The sequence below is a fragment of the Macrobrachium rosenbergii genome, chromosome 4, assembly GCF_040412425.1.
Source record: "Macrobrachium rosenbergii isolate ZJJX-2024 chromosome 4, ASM4041242v1, whole genome shotgun sequence".
Lineage (NCBI taxonomy): Eukaryota > Metazoa > Arthropoda > Malacostraca > Decapoda > Palaemonidae > Macrobrachium > Macrobrachium rosenbergii.
The window spans coordinates 31,939,063-31,957,799 of record NC_089744.1 but is presented as its reverse complement, the minus strand read 5'-3'; the positions used below and the strand labels follow the sequence as shown (position 1 = coordinate 31,957,799).

Genomic DNA, 18,737 nt, shown 5'->3' with positions numbered 1-18,737 from the left:
CTTCATAGCAAGGTGCATAGATGATGAAAACTCAAGCAGGGAAATAAAGTAAATTTCTAAGGAAAAGTACTGAAAAATAACACATGAAGCAGTTCATAAGGTGTTCAAAACTAGAGAACCAAGGAGAGGTCTCTCTTAGGCATTTGAACTGACCTGAAAGGTAGCTCCTTATCTAGTAGCAGAAGAACCCTTCAGATCAACATATGCTAACATTTCAATGTTTCAAAGTTCCAGGACATGTGGGAGAGCTGTCCTATAACCTTTGACAGCAAAAAAAAAAAAAAAAAAAAAAACTGCATCCTCTGAAGGAAGAGGAAGGAGAATGACTTCAATCACAGGAAAAAATAAGTCATTTTTCAGATGATGTTTCTGCAACTTACACAAACTATACTTTCCACAGAGACATGAAAAGACAATGGTTGCAGCATTAGTCTCTGAGATGCCTCAACCTCTGAGACATCCATCAATAATCTCCTAGAGTAAGATACATTCTGTTATGGAACTACTTCATAATTCTCTTCCCAGTTGGCAGGCTTCAGCAAAGGTTCCCTAATGGTGGCAGATCTTCAAACTACTCCTTATGATGCCAAAGTGGTGCAATCAGCTCATGTTAGTTTTCTTTGAGACTTTGACCTTCGGCTAGTACTTGCTTGACCAGGCTGGAAAGAAGGAACTTATAAAACATTCAGTTCATCTCCTGGCATGGATCCACATGGAGTCCAGTTTCCACCAGGCTACTAGATCCAGTCTGGTTATAATATCAGTGTAGGAACAATCAAGAGTCAAGTTCGAATGTGAACGATGAAACAGAGATTTCTTCCTACCTGAAAAATGTCAAGGTCTCTGGCTGAACACAATAAAAAGGCCTTCAATTCCTGCAATGATGGCCATACGGGTCTGATAAAATGAATTCATTAGATCGTGAAAAAGACCCCATCAATTTATGTTATACAGGATATATAAGTTGCCAGAATGATCCTGTTCGCTCGTATGGTAACGTCTGTTGGCTGTTACCAAATGATTAACTAAAAAATACGTATGTGATCGAAAGGCATTGCACAGATGTGCTGTTGATGCACTTGTACATGGGTTGTCGCTGCCTCTCCATCGTCCTGTTATGCACTCCCCTAGGAGAAACTGAGACCGCTGCTCAAATTCGGGCAGTCCTAAATGAGACACGCTTGGCCGTGGTCGTGACTCGCATGCCCGCAGAAGTGACTCTCAAGGCCATGGACATGATTCGGTGCCATTATAGATGTCCACAAAAGATCTATCAATGCTCTTCCCTCAACAGAATTGAATGAGGCAGTGATCGGACGGGCATTCGTTCTTCAACCTGGCATGGCCGTAGACCATCCCATTCTCTTCCCAAACCTTCAGGTGAGCAAGGTCGATGCTCTGTTCCTGGACACGCCATCCTGAGACAACTTCCACAACCCTGCAACAGCCGTGATGTCATTATATGCCCATACGTCTGTGCTGTTTGAACCCAATCTCTCCTAGGAGAGCGAGAACACAAGATGACAAGACGCTGAGGAGCCAGGCTGAATGGCCGACGGGATTGAAGTAACCGCTCGTATGTGCATGTCTTCACAGACTCGCACACTGGACTGGACACGGTTGTGGGCGCTGGAACGACAATTGGGGGTCTCTTGGGAGAATGTGAACAAGAAGGAGTTCTGGAATGATAGAGACTAATGCAACAGATGTGCAAGCAACAAGGTGACAATGGGCTAGGCCTGGAAACACGTCCATGACCGTACAGGCAGAGTCTCTCACATCCGTCGTAGGAATGTGGGACCCAGAAGGAAATGGCTGAATTTCCAAGTTTTCAATACCCTGGATTTCTTAACAAGAGCCTTGCCATAACAGCCCGAGTGAGAGACTCCATGGAGAGAGCAGGAGCAGAAGACGTCATCTCATAGCCATCAGTCCCCGCAGTAGAGGTTCTTGAGTCGGGAGCAGGGAGAGCCATTGAGAAGCAGCTGGATGTAACAACCCCCTCATCAGCAAGACGGCCACAAGCTCAAGTGGGAGAACCACAGTCATGGTTGGATGAAGACGGAGAAGACGGAGACAGAGACCTTCAATGCTTTTTCTTCACAACATGGATGAACCTCTCTTGAAAAATGATGTTGACTCTGTCAAACGTTTTCATGAGAGCATCAGAAGACGGAGCGCTAGAAGTCACCATTGCAGAAGGGGCTCCAAAGCTCTGTGAGGGATATGCTGCCGATGGAGAGGAAGAAAACCACCACCACCGAAGGAGTTTCAAAGCTCTGAGAGAGATACGCTGCCAACAGAGCAGGGGTAGAAGCGAGAACACCGAAGGGGTTCCAAAGCTGTGAGAGGGATACACTGCCGACAGATCCGGAACTGTAGGACTATGAAGAGGAGAACGGGTTAGCCGCTGCAGCCGCCAACTCAAAACGCTGGTCAGAGTACACCAAAAACTGAAGTGGCAACACTGGTACCTAGGCTAAAGGGAGAGCACCAGATGGTCAAGTGAGAGGACTGGAAATGGGAAAATAGGCCACCCAAGGTTGGTACTCCTGGCAGGCCTAGAAAAGTCCAGATATCTTCTGAGCCTTCGATCCTGAAATAAAACAAGATAACATTACCTCTCCCCGTCAGGAGGGGGCCCCAACACAAGAGAGCTTGGGTACCCAGAGAGAAAATATCTCCTGACCCCTCTCCCAAAACTTCCAAAGTTGAAACTATGGAAGATGGGAAGGGGTAAACCTTCCAAGGAAGAAGAAACTGGAGGAAGAATGCATAGAAGGAACCAGAAGGAGACTGAGAAGCGGCCATCGAAGGAGAAAACCCCTTCCAAGATGGTGCCTTCTTCCTCCTCTGATGCTTCCTCTTGGCAGAAAACCTCCACTGCTCAGGAGGCCAAGAACGACATTCAGAGAGGGGAAGGGAGCGAGCCTTCGACTCACCTGCCCCCCACCCCCCGAGGTGGGGCAAGAAACAAGATGGGAACTGTAGACAGAAACTCCCACTGGTTTTGGAGGGTAAGTCGGGACCAAACACACTGTCAAAGATCTTGCGACATCAACCTCCATGTTGAGAGAGAGGAGAAAAACTTGCTAGGTTTAAGCAAGAAGTATCTTCGTACGAACTGACTACGAAACCCTCGCCTGGAAACACGAAACACCCACCTTGTCTCTATCCCCTCAATCTACACAACATCTGAAAGAATAATACATTACAACACTCCAAGAAATTGTGTAGTCAAAAATAAAAAAACGTTGTTTGTTCATGAAAACAGAATACACAAAACAAACACCTAGGAGATAGGCGTTGGGTTTGTGTAAATATGAAAAGGCAACACAAAAAAAAAAGTAAAATGATATGTAAGGAGAAAGTCTCCCAAAACTTATGCAGACTTCATAGCAAGAATAACTGAATATATCATTATAGAGACAAAAAACATGTTGGAATGTTTCAATATTTCAATATACACAAGGTATAAACAAAAATATAAACAATATAAATACAAACACAGAAGAGAAAGTTGAACAGCAGGACAGAGAAAGGAACGCACATCTCATCGAGACGGCAGCCAAAAGTAAACTGCGTAGAACTGAATTTATACCACCATCAGTAACTGTTACTATAACCAACCTTGCAAAAGTTTAACGGCCGGATTTCCAGCTCGCTGAAAGTTAATCCCACATGTAAAGACTGAGGGCTTGGTATTCGTGTAGGAACAATTATATATTTCAATATAAATAAAATGCCTTTACTGCATGCTGTGAGTAAATGTTTTAAACTGCATTTAAGATCATTTGTTCATTTGTATGTAAACTTCCAAAGTAAAAATTAATGCTTTAAATAGCAATCGCTCAATTAGCGTCACTCTATGTGACCCCTCACTAAAAAACTTTTGCTTAAAACCACCTCACTCAAACAACTTCAGCTAACTAGTATACAACCCTTTGCTGGGGGTGTTTGCAAGCCAAGGGACTCCTGCAACAGTACAACGAATCTCTGCACTCTGTCTAACAAGTTTGAACTGTGAGGGACAACCATATCTAAACCCATATCTAGATATACTGACATCTACGATGACCCCAAGCCTAATTCTTTCAGATGACAATCATACACTTGTAGCAATACAGACTGAAGACAACCTGCTGGTGCTGGTAAAGTTCTTGAGGAGATGAGGACAATCATGCAAGTACCTAGACAGTCTGACCTCCTTGTGGACCGAAATGGAAGCTGGGGCAAGTACTTTGGTAAACATTTGAAGGGCTGTCACTAGCCTAGAGCATAAAGTTCTAAACAAGCATATCTTGCCCTAAAAAAGAATCGAATCAATACATGGAAGGATGGATGCAAAGGAATTTGAAAATAGGTGTCCCTGAGTTTACAGACACTGGGAAGTCATCCTTCCAAATAGCCTGTCATACTGCCACTGTTGTTTCCCTCTGAAAGGGTCTCAACTGAGGCTCAGGAATAACAAAGAGACGACTACAGAAATTTTTCAGATCTGCAAGTACCTTCTCAACAGCTCCTTTGGTTATCAAAGGCTTCATCTCCTTGTCCAAGGCTAAAATCTTACTTGAATTCTTTGCAAGGGACTCATACGAAACTAGCACTGGAGATAGAGGGGGTTTGTCTCCTCTGACAGTAGTCTGTAACCCTTCCATAAGGTTTGTACCACCAACTTTTCCCCAGAATCCACTTTTGCTGGGAAAAGTAAAACTGAGAGCCTTGGAAGGAAAGAAGATGGATCTCTAGTAAAGGCTTCTATAGCTACAGGATGCTGCTTTGCAGAAGCGGAGTATCCAGCCTACTTATATTATCTTCTAGATCAAGGATCAGAAGGGAAAAAATCTGACGGGTTCTTATGGGCTCGCCATAGCTTTCCCTTCTATCTGTTCCTTCAAATTATACATAATAGTTCCTAAAACAATAAAGCAATGACTCTTGGAAGCTCAAAGACCAAGGTTCTGTCACCGAAGCAACCCTGGAGGTGTCGACACCAGCTGCCTTCAAGGCTAAAAGCCTCACAAAGTTATGCTTCATCATGGTGAATTAAAGTACTCCTTATCTCTCTCTAATAAAATCTGAATTTTTGTACTTCTTATCATCATACAATAAAATTTGGATCTTTTCTAAGTCCTTGCCTTTCTTGTCTGCTTTGACATCAAGAATGTCAGTAATCTTCAAAGATAATTGTAGTGAAGAGTTACAATCCACCTCCACCAAGGAAATTTTACTTTAAGTAGAGACCAAGCAGAAGTCATCAAGGGTTTGGAAGGGTTCATGAACACTATCTGTAGACAACTCTGCAGCCTCATCCAACATAGGAATACTATTCATGTTGCAGCCTTGCAAATATCTGATATCTGGAATACTGGGACCAAATCTTTATTTATTAACTCTGACAACATCAACTCAGTCTTAAGAAGCTCTTTCCTAAAAAGAATCAGAGGAGGCCCATTCATAAGTGGAGACTTGTGTTTGCAAGTCCTCATGGGAGAGCAGCCTGAATGGAAAGTAGCAGTAATTTTAATAAGTAAACTTGAGCCAAGATTAAGCATCAAGTCATAGCAAATACAGTGAATCAAGGTGCTAGAAGGATAGGTGGTGCATGTGTTAATCATCCTTGATGGAGGCTAAGTTTAGGTTCATAGCAAATTGCAAAGCCAAATTTCAAGACAAAGAAACTGCAGTACTCAGGAATAGTGAGTACCTTCCTTCAACTTGGAACTGATGCACATTTCTCATTACTTCCTGCTCTTGTAGAAGTAGAAGACACATTACTGTTTGTCAATTTAGAGTGTCACAAGAATGAATTGATCCAGGTTCAACAGTCACTAATATCTTGACAACTCTTGACAAACATCTGTTTAGGGATAGAAAACCTGCTAAAACTCGGTCACAAGAGAGATTTATGGGTCTTCAATAAAAAATGAGTGGCTCGAAAAAGCCTTTCCTTCTGTCATATCAAGACTCAAGAAAAGAGAAAAAGATGAGTAGGCGATCTTCCTCATAACACTAGGTATTTACTAAAACAATGGGATGTCGTGTGCATCATTCATCAGGGAGTGCTGGTGCTTCTTAATGTAACTAGTCTAATAGATGAACAGAAAGAGCGCATAGTAGCTTGCAGCTCAATTAAGGCAAGCAAATTCTCCAGTCCATTAACGATAGAAGATTCAGAGATTAGTACAGTAATCTTTCCAGGGGCTCCAGAAAACAAAGTGATAACCTCATCATCAATTGTTATGTCAACAGGAGTCATCAAATCCTATGGAAAATTGAAGCCATGAGAAAAGCAGAGACCCCTGGAGTGCCAGAAATTGGCCTTGCTGCTTTTGTTGATGTGGGAATGGCATGCACCTCTACTGAAATCATGTTCACCTCAAAGCCATGTGGAGAAGACTATCTCTCACAACAAGGATGAGATAAGGTAACATCATCATATTGGTGAGGGGGAGAATGCAAATTTAAGGCAATATTCCATCTTCTTATGGATGAATTTAAACTCTGCAGCTAACCAAGCTTTACTTCTTTCTTTCTTGACTTTGTACAGGAAGTCCTGTGTGTGAGGAATTAGATGAATTCTTGAACAGATTTTTTGAGCACCCTGATGAGAATGAAACCCTCTTACCAGATGAATGCATTAAGTGTTCATAGTGCCTTCTGGAATTATAAAGCAGCCACAGTGACTGTGACCAATCATTATAAATAATTTCTTCAACTCCGGCAATCAAACCTGGCTTCTGCATGTACTGCTTAATAAAAGCAGATCCTTCTCTAGTGAAGTGATAAAACTTTTACACAGTTTACTGGGAGTCCTATCACATCTGTTTTGAACCATGGTTATCACATATCACAATAGTAACACCCTATTCAGGGAAAAATATACTTCGCTAGATCAGTAGCAATGACGAGGCAAGAAAAATAAACACCTAGCTCCAATAGAATGAGGTGTCTAGGACTTGTGAAGACTCAGTTAAGGCTAATATAAATCATGGGTTTGTAATCAATAATATTTTCTATTTTTGGTATTAACAGCAATGAATAACTTTACAAAGATTATTTTTACTTCTATTGATCTGTCTTTTCTATTGGTGTGTTGATTTTGCCTTCATTTACTACTTATGCTTTGACCAACTTCCTTCTGTATGAGATACCATGCACCTAAAAAGATCCATGCATACATACCACAAACAAAACAACAAATTATACTAACCTTTCAATTATAGGATAATATGTCCAAGATGCAATGTTAGGCCATTCTTCTTCCATTTTATAAATATGACATTCCTATAACACACAAAAAAAAGGTTGATAACTACTCAAAGCTATTAAGTATACATTGGAAATCTTTCTATATTACATAAATACAACTGCAATTATCTACTCATACTTTAAACATCAGCACATCATGTATGGCCAAAAATCTGAACCCTTCAAGATATGAAATAAATCTTGAATTATTCTCTTAGGTGATTATTTCTTCTCTACTGAAATAAGTGCTTCTGAAATATTAAATGCTGCCCTTTTCTGAGCAGTGAATATGTGCATCAAATTGACTCTTGGTACAAGGCTACATGTAAACTCTAGATAACCTAAATGTATATGTTCAGTTAGTGATTTGTAAAGAACTGTAGAGGATTCTGACTTTTTGTCATTAGTTCAGCAAGAGACACTAGGCCTGCCTCATGGGACAATGCTCTGGGAACATGGGACTTTTCCTTTTCTGAGCAGTGAATATGTGCATCAAATTGAAATCTTAGTAAAATATTACTTCTCTAAGGCTACATGTAAAAGATTAATTTTCTACTTTACTAAAAAGTTCTTACAAAATAGAAACTGTAGAACAAATAAAGAGGGAGAAAAGTACAGTAATTTAAAAGGAGTAAAAAGATTTTCTTGTGAAACTAGGGGAAAACTTCAATGTTGCACTGACATAACAGAGTGGCTGAAGAGCAAGAAGGCAAAAAAGCTGATAAAGTATAAAAGTGGTTGAAGTAATGATAAGAAATGAGAGATGACTCTAAAATGTACAGAAAGTGTACTAACAAGATGTAGATCCCACACCCAGAAAAGATGTCTTGTTATCTTGGCACATGAGAAAAGGGATTCTAGTCCTGCAGATTGAGAGCCCTCTTCTACATCATCAAATGGTTAAAAATCATCACATGGCTTCAACAGAGAATACTGTAAAAATATTCCATGGCAAATAAAGCCATGTTAAAAGGAGAAAGATTTTCTTCAACAGGTTTTTAACAGAGTGGCTTTCTCACTGAGATGACTTGGCTTTACCCATCACATGAAGGGCAAACAGGGCCAGAAGAAGGTGGAGCAGCATAGGAAATGAATGAGCCTGTCCAAACTGGAACAAAAGGCAAAGGCAGAAAAATCATCCAAAAGGTGATGCAAACACACAAACACACACGCACACAAATAAAAGTCCTTTAGTAAATCTATGAGAGCAAGAGCTAAAGAGACAGCATGTGACAACACAGAAAGGACACAAACATCTTCGGACAGCACTCTTTTACCACAACTCATTCTACCATCATTGGGGTAACATGACACCACACCAGAAACCATGGATGTTTCCAAAACTGAAAAAACTCCCACATCTTTTGTGGTCTTAATTTAATGTTTATATCTTTTCCCACTGAGGTATAAAAATCACTGAAGTTGAGACAAGTCTTTACATATCACATGTTAAATTATAGAAAAACACCAGACCCCAAGAGGCACTGCAAAGTTATGGGGATCTTTCTAAAAACTAGCAATGTATCTGATGCATTACCTGGTAAACTGACACATGTGCATTGTGAAATTTTGATATCTGTAAGCATTGCAATAATGCCAGTAAACACTTTAAAGTTTGAGACCAATCTTATTTATGCACAGAAGTTTAAACATATTTAATACAGTACAGTACTAACAATGACATAATAATGCAATTAGTTTTAAAAAACTGCAATTATGAAAGATAGCTCATAAACACAGTTCATAAACTGTATGAAAACAACCATAATAATATTCTCAAACAGTAAATACCATCAAGTAACAATACAGTAAACCCCCTGTATTCACGGGGGATGCGTATTGCACCCCACCCCAACCCCCGCGAATAGCTAAAATCTGCGAATACTTAAAACCCCTCTAAAAACACTTAGAACTGCCTATTTTGATAGGTTAAACACAAAAAAACCCTCTAAAAATACTTATACCCGAGTATTGTAATAGTTTTATCACAAAAAGTGCATTTAGTCATGAAAATTATATGAAAATACAGTAATTAGTGAATATTTCTCAGTGAAAAATACCGCGAATGGGCAAAATTTCCACAAATAATGGGTGGATACATTCCATAGAGAAATCCGCAAATACGTGAGTCAGCAAATAGTGAGACTGTGAATATGGGGGTTTTACTGTACAGGGAAGCAAAAGAAATAACCCATAAGAATCAGAAACAAAATAATAAAGTGACAAAAATAACTTTGTATACTTAAGTAATAAGAATGCACAACAGAAAACATTTAATCTCACTCACCAACACACATGCATACACTCACAAGAAACATTTACTAAACCAACACTGCATAATCATACAAAAATCCAACACTGCACGAACCTAATTAAAAATGCAAAATGGGAATGTCTAACTCTTAACAAGTCAATATTCCAAAATAACTACAAAATCCATAAAGAGTTATAAGTAAAATTCATCAATGCGAACTAGTTAACCAACGATGAAAACCCTCACCTGTCTCAATGTTAACACCTGCAAATGCAGGATTTCACAAAGAAAACAATCTTCAAAACATAAAACATATACTGTACTATAGCAATAAAGATAATGCAAATTAAAAAATGAAAAGAAGAAAAGTGTGCTCTTGTAATTTGACACAGCAAAATCTGGGTAAGACTCAAGGCTATGAATAGCTCCACAGTCACACAATAAGCAACTAGTTGTCACCTGTGTACCCAGGGTCTAGGAATCAGCACTGATGCATGAAATGTTATGTAAAATACTGAAACAAAATTGCAAATTTTAAAGTCATTTTAATTTTTCCTGACATTCAAACCTGAAGGTCTTTACATAGGGAGTTGCTTGCGAATGTGAGCTACAATGGCTGTTAGATTTCAGACAAGATTGTTAGCTACCAACTGCAGGGGGAAGCCCTGCCCACTCGTCTATCTGCACTCCACTTTGTCTTTCAGTCCATGTACTAGAATTAGGGGTGGCTGAGGTGGGCCATAAACGTAAAGGCCTTCAGGTTTATGTGTTAGGAAAAATACAAATTACTTTATAATTTGCAATCTGTTCCTACACAAATATATATCTTTGGTCTTTATATAGGAAACTTACCCACTGAAGGGTGGAGTCTAGGTAAATCTCGGAACTGACTGGTTTGGTTCTACCACCCGGGATTACCTTCCTGGTCTGGAAGAGCTGAGGAAGGAATCCCGCACCTCTAGCTTGTTAGACTTAAGGGATACTGCTACTGCTAAACTTCTGGGCTTAAAGTAATGAGTTTCGTCAATGCTTTGAAAAAAGGCTTGGAAGGACCCAAGAGTATTGGAAACAATAAATTTGCTAATAAGACCAATGGGTTTGTTTTATTATCTATCCCTCTCTCCCCTTGCCTAGAGAGAGGGGGGGGGGACATGCATCCAAAACATCTACATAGGATGAAGGACAGGACGCCCTTGTCATGTGTTCCCCGCTAACTCATCCGTCCAGCAAGTGACGGCTGACGACCTGTCCCTTTGTCTAAAGAGAGAGAGAGAGAGAGAGAGAGGTAAAAGAGAGAAGGGAGAATACCAATCACTCACATCCCTTCTTTCCCTCTTACCAAACACCTTTAAGAAGCTGCATGTGTCCCCTAAGGGAGCCGTATGAACCACACAACTTGTTGGGCAGGCACTACAAGATCCAAGGAAAAGTGTCTCCAAAGACTTATGAAGATATGAGATAAATGTGGTCTAGTGCGACCACACATCTGTCCGTATTATCTGCGGAACTGACAGGTTCCTCTGGAATGTGAGGGATGGGGTGATGCCCCTGACTTCGTGATCTCTCACCCAAACCGAACTCCTGTTTAACATGTCAAACGAAGAGCAAGCCAGTTTCTATCTCATGAAGCTTGAAAGAAGACGTGCTCTTGGACACCTGTTCCATGGCCAAATAATTACAAATGAAGAGGCGTCGACATTCAGGTCTGAGATGCCAGGTTCTCTGAAGGTAGTACCTCAGCACTCTAATCGGACAAAGTAGCATCTCGTTCTAACCATATCCACAAAGTCCTTCCAGAGGGGACTGAAACAGACTTGAATCTGGCACCAGGGACCTACAGATTCTGAGTCTCATATCCCCTTCCCATCAAGTGCTAGCATCCAAGGCCATGATGCTTGCCTACTCTCTTCGCCGAGGCTAAGATAAGCAAAGAAAAAAACAGTCTTAGGGTCAGAACTCTTCTGACGACCCACTCAACAGCTCGTATGCCGTATGAGCTAGGCCCCTGAAGATGAGAACTGCAACCCACTTGGGGGCCTAAGTTCCCAGGGTGGGAAAGACTGTTCAAGACTTCTCAGAAGCATAGATCCCTCGAGGACGAGAGGTCTATCGCCCTTAATGGCCAAGGCAAAGAGAAGCTTCTCATGGTGGAGAAGGGCAAGAAAGTCCACTACCTGCTGCATAGAGGCTCTGACTGGAAAGATACTCCGTTGACTATGCCAACTACAGAGGAGGGTTCATTTCCCCTGGTACACAGCTGCTGAATATTCTGCAAGTATCCAGTCATCTCCTTACTATGCACTGAGAAACAACCCTCTCGCTTGCTGCAGATCTAGGATAGTCTCCAGGCCTGAAGTGCCATCACCTCCACTGCCTGGTAATACCTCTCACCTGAGGCTGGTACAGAAGGCTGTGCCATGAGGGAATCTTTCTCATAAAACAGAGCCTTCAGGACTGGGACTTACTTGGTGTGTGACCACTGGGACCCAACATAATCAAACTGAAATTCAGTGATCAAAACTTGTTGATCACTTAACAAATCAGGTAAAAATAGAGAGGTAGGCTTAAGCCTCTAAAATGCCCTCTGGGTGCTGGAAAAACGTCTTACATCGCAACCCACGGTCCAGCACAAGCCGTACTCCGGTAACTTCTGTCATACTGGTTAAGGAGAGATCATGGTTGGGACTCCCATAATTTGGAAAGGCTCTCCACAATGTCCTGGTTAGGGACTCCACTCCTATCAGCAGGCTCTGGTGACTGAGCTTGTGTGCTTGAGCTTGTCTGAAATGTATCTGGCTGACAGCTCCACTGAAAGTGCTACTGCCTACTTGTGTACCAGCCCTGTCAACCTTGCGGCTGAAAGGATATCAGTTCTCCCTGCTTGTTGACATATGCTATTACAGGCAGTCCCTGACTTATGGTGGGGGTTCCGTTCCAGCGGCATGCTGTAATTCGATTTCTGCCATGTCAGTGCTTATTAATTAATAGGTGCTGTAAGCACTGTTAACAGCACTTTTAATGGTACTTACATCGCCATAACTAGATACCTATTCTTGCTGCAAGTGCCATTAACAGTGCTTATGGTGCTGTAACTAGATACCTACTCTCGATAAATGTATTTGAAAAAGGGCCGTAAGATCAGAGCGTCGTAAGTTGGTGATGCTGTAACTCGGGGAAGCCCTGTACCATACTGTTGTTGCTCATCAACACCACGGAATCTCCCACTATTTGGGGCCCAAAACTCCTGCTGGGCTAATGAAGACGCCTTGAGTTTCCGGCCAATGACGTAGAGGTGTCAGTCATTCTAGTCCCACACTCCTGTACGAACATTCTTTCAGGTGTGTGCTCTATCCCTACCAGACAGAAGTACCTCGGACGGGGGGGTTGTCCCATGGCACTCTTAAAGAGAGGGTTCCTGTTGTCTAGCTACCAAGCTAGCTCTCTCCTCACTTCCTCCGACAGAAAAAGATGAGAGAGAGGTGGGTCTCTCTCCAGAGACCCATCCACCTTCATCCTCCACTGAAGGGCATGGAGGTGAAGTCATCCCTGAGGGCCCGAATCTACAACGGTGACAGGTGAACCAGAACATGTCACTGCCAAGCAGATTGTTCCTGCTGAGACAGGAACTTCTGCACTGCCTCTCTGAACCTGCTGAGAGTCCAAAGGGAGGACCCTCGTTGCTGCCATGTCTATCAGCATGTTCACATACTTTACCCTCTGATAGTGCGTGAGATCTGACTCCTTGAAGTTCATCACTACACCCAAGTCATGATAAAAACTCGAGAAGTAGATCTCTGTTCTAAAGACTGTGGCAAAGAGCTCGTCAGGATCAGCCAATCACACTGTTACTGTACTTCTATACAAGTACCAATGCAACTGAGCTTGAGCAGAGATAACAAATGAACACTTGAGTGAACCCTTGGGGGAGTTGTCATGACTCAGAAACAAGTGCCTTGAACTAGAACACTGTTCCTCTCTCAAGGGTAAAGAGGAGCTACTTGCAGGAGGACCGATGGCTAGGTATTGAGCATACACATCCCTCAAATCCCCGAACAGCAAGAAGTTGCCCTTCTGATGGAATTGAGAACAGAATGGACTGTTCCATCTAGGGCTGGTTCTGATGTGGGAGACCAGGGCTGGTACTGAAAGCCCACGAAGGAAGCCTTCCAGGACTGGTACCAGTACACTAGGGGTCTGAAGAAACCCAGGTAGTGGTTGCACCCATGAGCTCAGCAACAGGAGCAATAGTACTGAAGGGCCATGTATGAAGCCTACTGGGCCCAGTACCGGTACATCGAGGATTCGAAGTACCCCAGGTAGCAGTTGCACCCATGTGTTTGGCAACGGGAGCAGCAGTACTGAAGGCCCGGGTAGGAAGCTACTGGGGCCAGTACCCAGTACAACGGGGATCCGAAGAACCCCAGGTAGGGGTTGCACCCATGAGCTCGGCAATGGGAGCAGAGGTACAGCTATGCTCTTAAGTGATATGACATGATTGCATAAGATTTCATTCAAAACTAACAAACTGGCAACCTAACATACTACATATTTATCTCTTTATTGCAATATAAAAACACGATTATTTCATAAAATAAGGCCATAATGTTTCTTAAGAATGAAATCTGTCATATATTTCATAACTGTAAGAAAACATCACATGTAGCCAAATTTCAGAAAAACAGTTATGAAACATTTTCAAAACTTTCGTTCGCTCACTGCCAATGCGTTTGACAAAAAAAGTAATCATCAAACCTCGGTTCAAATGTCAGAATAAGTAAAAAAATTTATCATAACATTAATAGTGCTTCCAACGTAACCATAAAATTTGAAATAGTCCTATTTGTTTTTATGCCTCAACGCTGAAAAAATGTAAATAAGTAAATACAAAAGTACTACTATAGCTAGAACACATCCATCAGTATCAACGGGTGAGCGGAGCACGTGTGACACAATGATTAGAGTGGCGACGCAACATGAACCACCTGGAACATAGGTCTACAATGAGTAGTGACAATTATCTTGAAAACATTGATTTTATATTTGTTAGAGGAATATTTTGATTTTCATAAAAATAAAATTATTTAAGTTAAATATCTTAACCATTTAAAAAATTATGGCTTACTAGCAAAAATTCACCTATGCAATTTGTATTTTGTTAAAGCCAAGATTTTGTTCCTGGGCCTAGGTGTGTTAGATTTCTTTACTTACTACAAATACATTACATTCAACATTCACATCTCTATATTAACCATTTCTGGCCAGAAAGCACATGAAGTTACCTACACATTATTGTACTTCAAGTTACCTTATGAATGAATAAATTATACACCAAAAGCGAGCAGAAGGACTTTTAAGAAAGTAATATTTTAAGCCAGTTAAAAAACAAGTGTTCCATAAGCCTTGATATTAATACTAATAGATATTTTGATTAGTAGCCATACAGTAATTAAAATTATAATCATCTTTTATGCTTCAAAGACTAGGTAATCTCTACAAATAAATTCTTTAGTAACAGAGATTACATCTCAAAAGGCTTCAATTATTTTTTAGACCTATAAATCATTTTGGAACATACAGGCAGCTTGAACACAGCCTAAAACTTGTTGTAATTCCTATTCCTATTTTGAAAATGTTGTTATGCTGCAGAGGTAGTTATGGCGACCAGCCCAAGGAGCATGTTCAGCACGCTGTCACTGATGGCACCACTAACCTTTTCACACTGCTTTGAGCTAAGCGATGTAAAAAGGATTTTGACAAAGGAAAAATCTATTTCTGGAGAGGGGCCCGTGTCACCCGGTGAAATAGTCCATTCAGCACTTATTTCTAGGTAATTCCGTTGCTAGATACCAGAGAAAGCTAAATGAAATGCTGGAGTTACTACCCCCAGAGCGAGCTCCACTAGATGGAGTCGTGTATGGAAAAGGGTGAACTACAAAACACGGAACCTTATCCTATAGAGATTCCCAATGTCAAAAGTCCCAACGAGAGAGGTGCCGATACAAGCCCATGCACTACTCAAGGACTGTATACAAGGCAACACTAGCCGCATTCCATGTTAGCACCCACCTCACTAGAATGAAGTTTATCAAGGGGAGGGAGAGAATGAAAAACAGGGTGGGTCACCGGTGACACGGGCCCCTCTCCAGAAATAGATTTTCCTTTGTCAAAATCCTTTTTCTGGATCGGGTCCCGTGTCACCCGGTGAAATAGTAACAGAGAAATAAACATCATTCTTATGCTATTAAAGACTTAAATAGAAACGTTGAAAACTAGGAGAATTCTACCCTGAACATAAGTAAGGTCCTCTAAGTTCATGTAATGAAAATAATGTAAGTGGTCACCGTCTAAGATCATGAGCTTAGAATAGCACCTGAATAGGCTTGTATTAAGAAAATACTTCCTGCCTAATAGCAGACCCAATGACAGTGCCCCCTTTTTTTAAAGGAGAGGACCTGACAAAATTGCGAGGTCCTGTCTAAAAAGCCTGCAAGGAGAAAACTGGACACAGAAACAGACCTTGTAAAAGGGAGTACTTTCCAAGGTGACCACCGAAAATGAGGACCTTCAATGTAGATAGAAAGTTAGGTGAGGAATTCACAACACTACCCTGAAGAGGGGAAACCAAACTGATTGGTTCCGCCAGACAAACCAAACTGATTGGTTCCGGCAGACAGGGCAGACAGTACAGGAAAACTAACACTAGAAGCTAAGCTGATTAAAAATTTTTGGGACTTCCTTAACAAGGAAAGATAAGAACAAGGTGATTGTTGGTTACCGGCTAGCTCCGATACATTACTCAAAGACCAGGAAACCGAATGTGGACGGAGTACTGTTCTTAGACGAACACAGACCTTAGGGATGAAAGTTAAGGGCCTGTGAGTCTGGTTCCAACAAAACACTTTCCTCGAGGCCAATGCGGTCGCATCAGTACTATAGCTTCAAAACTATGTGAAGAGTGCTAGTTACTTAACTGCAGAACCATACTGCAGTAGAGTAGGATCCCTTAACTGATTTCAGGAAAACAGTAATAACAGGACCAATATCAGTTTCCTCCTCAACTGTAAGATTCACAAAGACCACAAAGCCAGGACATCAGAGTTTGAGGGGCTGACGAGGCTGAGTTTATACCAGACGGGACAGCTTGATAGTCTGTGGCTGAATTGGGTTGCAAACAGACCTACTTCCAGGCCCAGGAAAAGGTCACAAGACTACCTGAATGATGCTCCGCCTAAGGACTATTCCGACACCAGGGGAGGCCCTGGATAGGGAAAAAGCAGTGACCTTTTGGACCCCTACGAAAAGGGTGGTAGACAGAGGCACCTCGTCTGTTGGTTATGGAGAAGAATGAACCATAACCTGAACGGAGCAATTCGAGTCCAAAACCACCTGTTTACGCAGCGCACTATTGCTGTTTTGTTCAGAACCAGCCTAAAAGGAAACCTCTTGGGGGAGTTTCAAGGACAGGAAGACTGTCACCGCCCTCCAAAGCGTTGATATGGAACTGTCGGAACGTGACCGACTAAGTACCATGTACTCCATTGGGCCAAAAATAACCACCTCACCCGCCAGAGAGGTGACGGTGTGGAATACTGAGGCCGGAGGGGAAAGCTGGAGAGGAACTGACTTCGTAAGCACTTGACAGTTGTGCAAGGCCGGAGGCCACTATTCAAGTAGGAGGAATCAAGGAGACACGTCCTGACTCCACCATACCCCGTCATAAACTCCAGCTTTGACTCCAGAAGGAGAACCGTCACTGAAGCAAACTGGAGAAAACCAGGACCTTTTCTTGGGCACGGGGAGGTATGCTTGAGATGATGAAATGATAAGATGCCCTTGCTATCTCTTTCCACTTCCACTGGATTCATAACCACGGAAGGCTACCCTCCTGAATCAGGTGGGATTCCTTCCTGGTTACTTAGAAGCCCAAAGACTAGAAACCGATTATAATGACCGCGCCTCAGGCAATTCCCGACGCTGGGTGCCCAAATGAGCCAGGCAACTAGATATGCAGCTAGCATAGCCTCCTCATACCGGAGCTGTTGAACTACGGTATTGTTCAAACTGGCGAAGACTCTGGAGCCGCATTGAGGAGGGCATGAACCTGAAGGGGCACGCCTGCTCCCGAGTCTGAATCCCAAGAAGGGATAGGACCTTTCTGCAACCAAGATGTGAAAGGAAGCGTCGGAAAGGTCTATAGAGGTGGTTACGGCTCCACGGCGCAGTAGGATCCGAACCCACAAGACTGTAAGCAACCGAGACTTGCCGCATGAATAAGGAAAACAAACGGGACACGCCCGAAAAAATTTTCCAGTGGAAGGGAACTTCCTTGGCAGACTGAAAAGCCTGACAGGCCATTCGCAAAGACCCCAGAACTCTGGCCGGAGGCTGATTGAACCTGATTGGGGAACAACAGTCCAGCTCCACCCCGGCCCTGATAACTATACTCTGGGCCCAGGAACTGAAGTTCCAGTGGCCCCAAAATGGTACAGCCTCCCACCCATATGAGAAATACTACAGGGAGGAGGCTTGATTGCCTCCCGTGAAGCGAAAGCCTTCCCAATTTCTCGGAGAGGAGTAGGATGCATCCCTGCTCCTATGATAACCCCGAGGTCAGAGCCTCTTGCCAAATGTCTAGTGAAAATTTTTTCCTTAGGTTTTCGTATGAAGCAAAGAAAACCCCGGCGGGCATTGCTATCTCTTTCCCGTGGGGAGGCAGAGACACACGGGGCGTTACAAGGGGCTGATGTGTTGGCTGAACCCGCACACATCGAGGTGGAGGCTGGGAGTGAGAGCTGACGGCTGTCTAGGGGCAGAGACCTGAAGAGCCTGCACCACTGCCTGAGCAGGGGGCTCTTGAACTACATGAACTTCTTGCCGGACTTAGGCAGGTCCCAGCAAGATCAGACCGTTTTCTGCTCGTAGGGTAGACACCCATGAGAACGGAGGCTCTGGGTAACAATAGTAGCCCCAGATGGGCCAGAATAACGCCCACCTGGGAAAAGATTAATTCTCCAGGTGAAACTGTTCATAAGATTTTTCAGCTCAAGGCGGAACGGGCAAGCCTGACTTACACCCTGTTTCAGCTTCCAAAATTGACTCCGGAAGCTTAGGAGCTGTACGCTGAATAAATTAGAAGCGTAGTCCAGGGTTAGAAGATTCACTGTGAATGTATCTGTGATATCTGTCTCCCGGAAATGCCTCAGCGATACATTTTCAAAACAAGCCTGTTGAT

At 42.5% G+C, this 18,737-nt stretch overlaps 1 protein-coding gene across 6 annotated transcripts in view; it reads right to left on the bottom strand.

The window, feature by feature from the left end:
* The window catches only part of LOC136832257 (beta-1,3-glucosyltransferase), a 132,718-nt gene that overhangs the window by 74,902 nt on the left and 39,079 nt on the right, over window positions 1-18,737 (bottom strand). For all 6 annotated transcript variants that reach the window (XM_067093154.1, XM_067093131.1, XM_067093124.1 and 3 more), the window contains one exon: window positions 7,214-7,287. In XM_067093154.1, coding sequence (XP_066949255.1) covers window positions 7,214-7,287 — 74 coding nt within the window. The remainder of the gene's footprint in view (window positions 1-7,213; window positions 7,288-18,737) is intronic.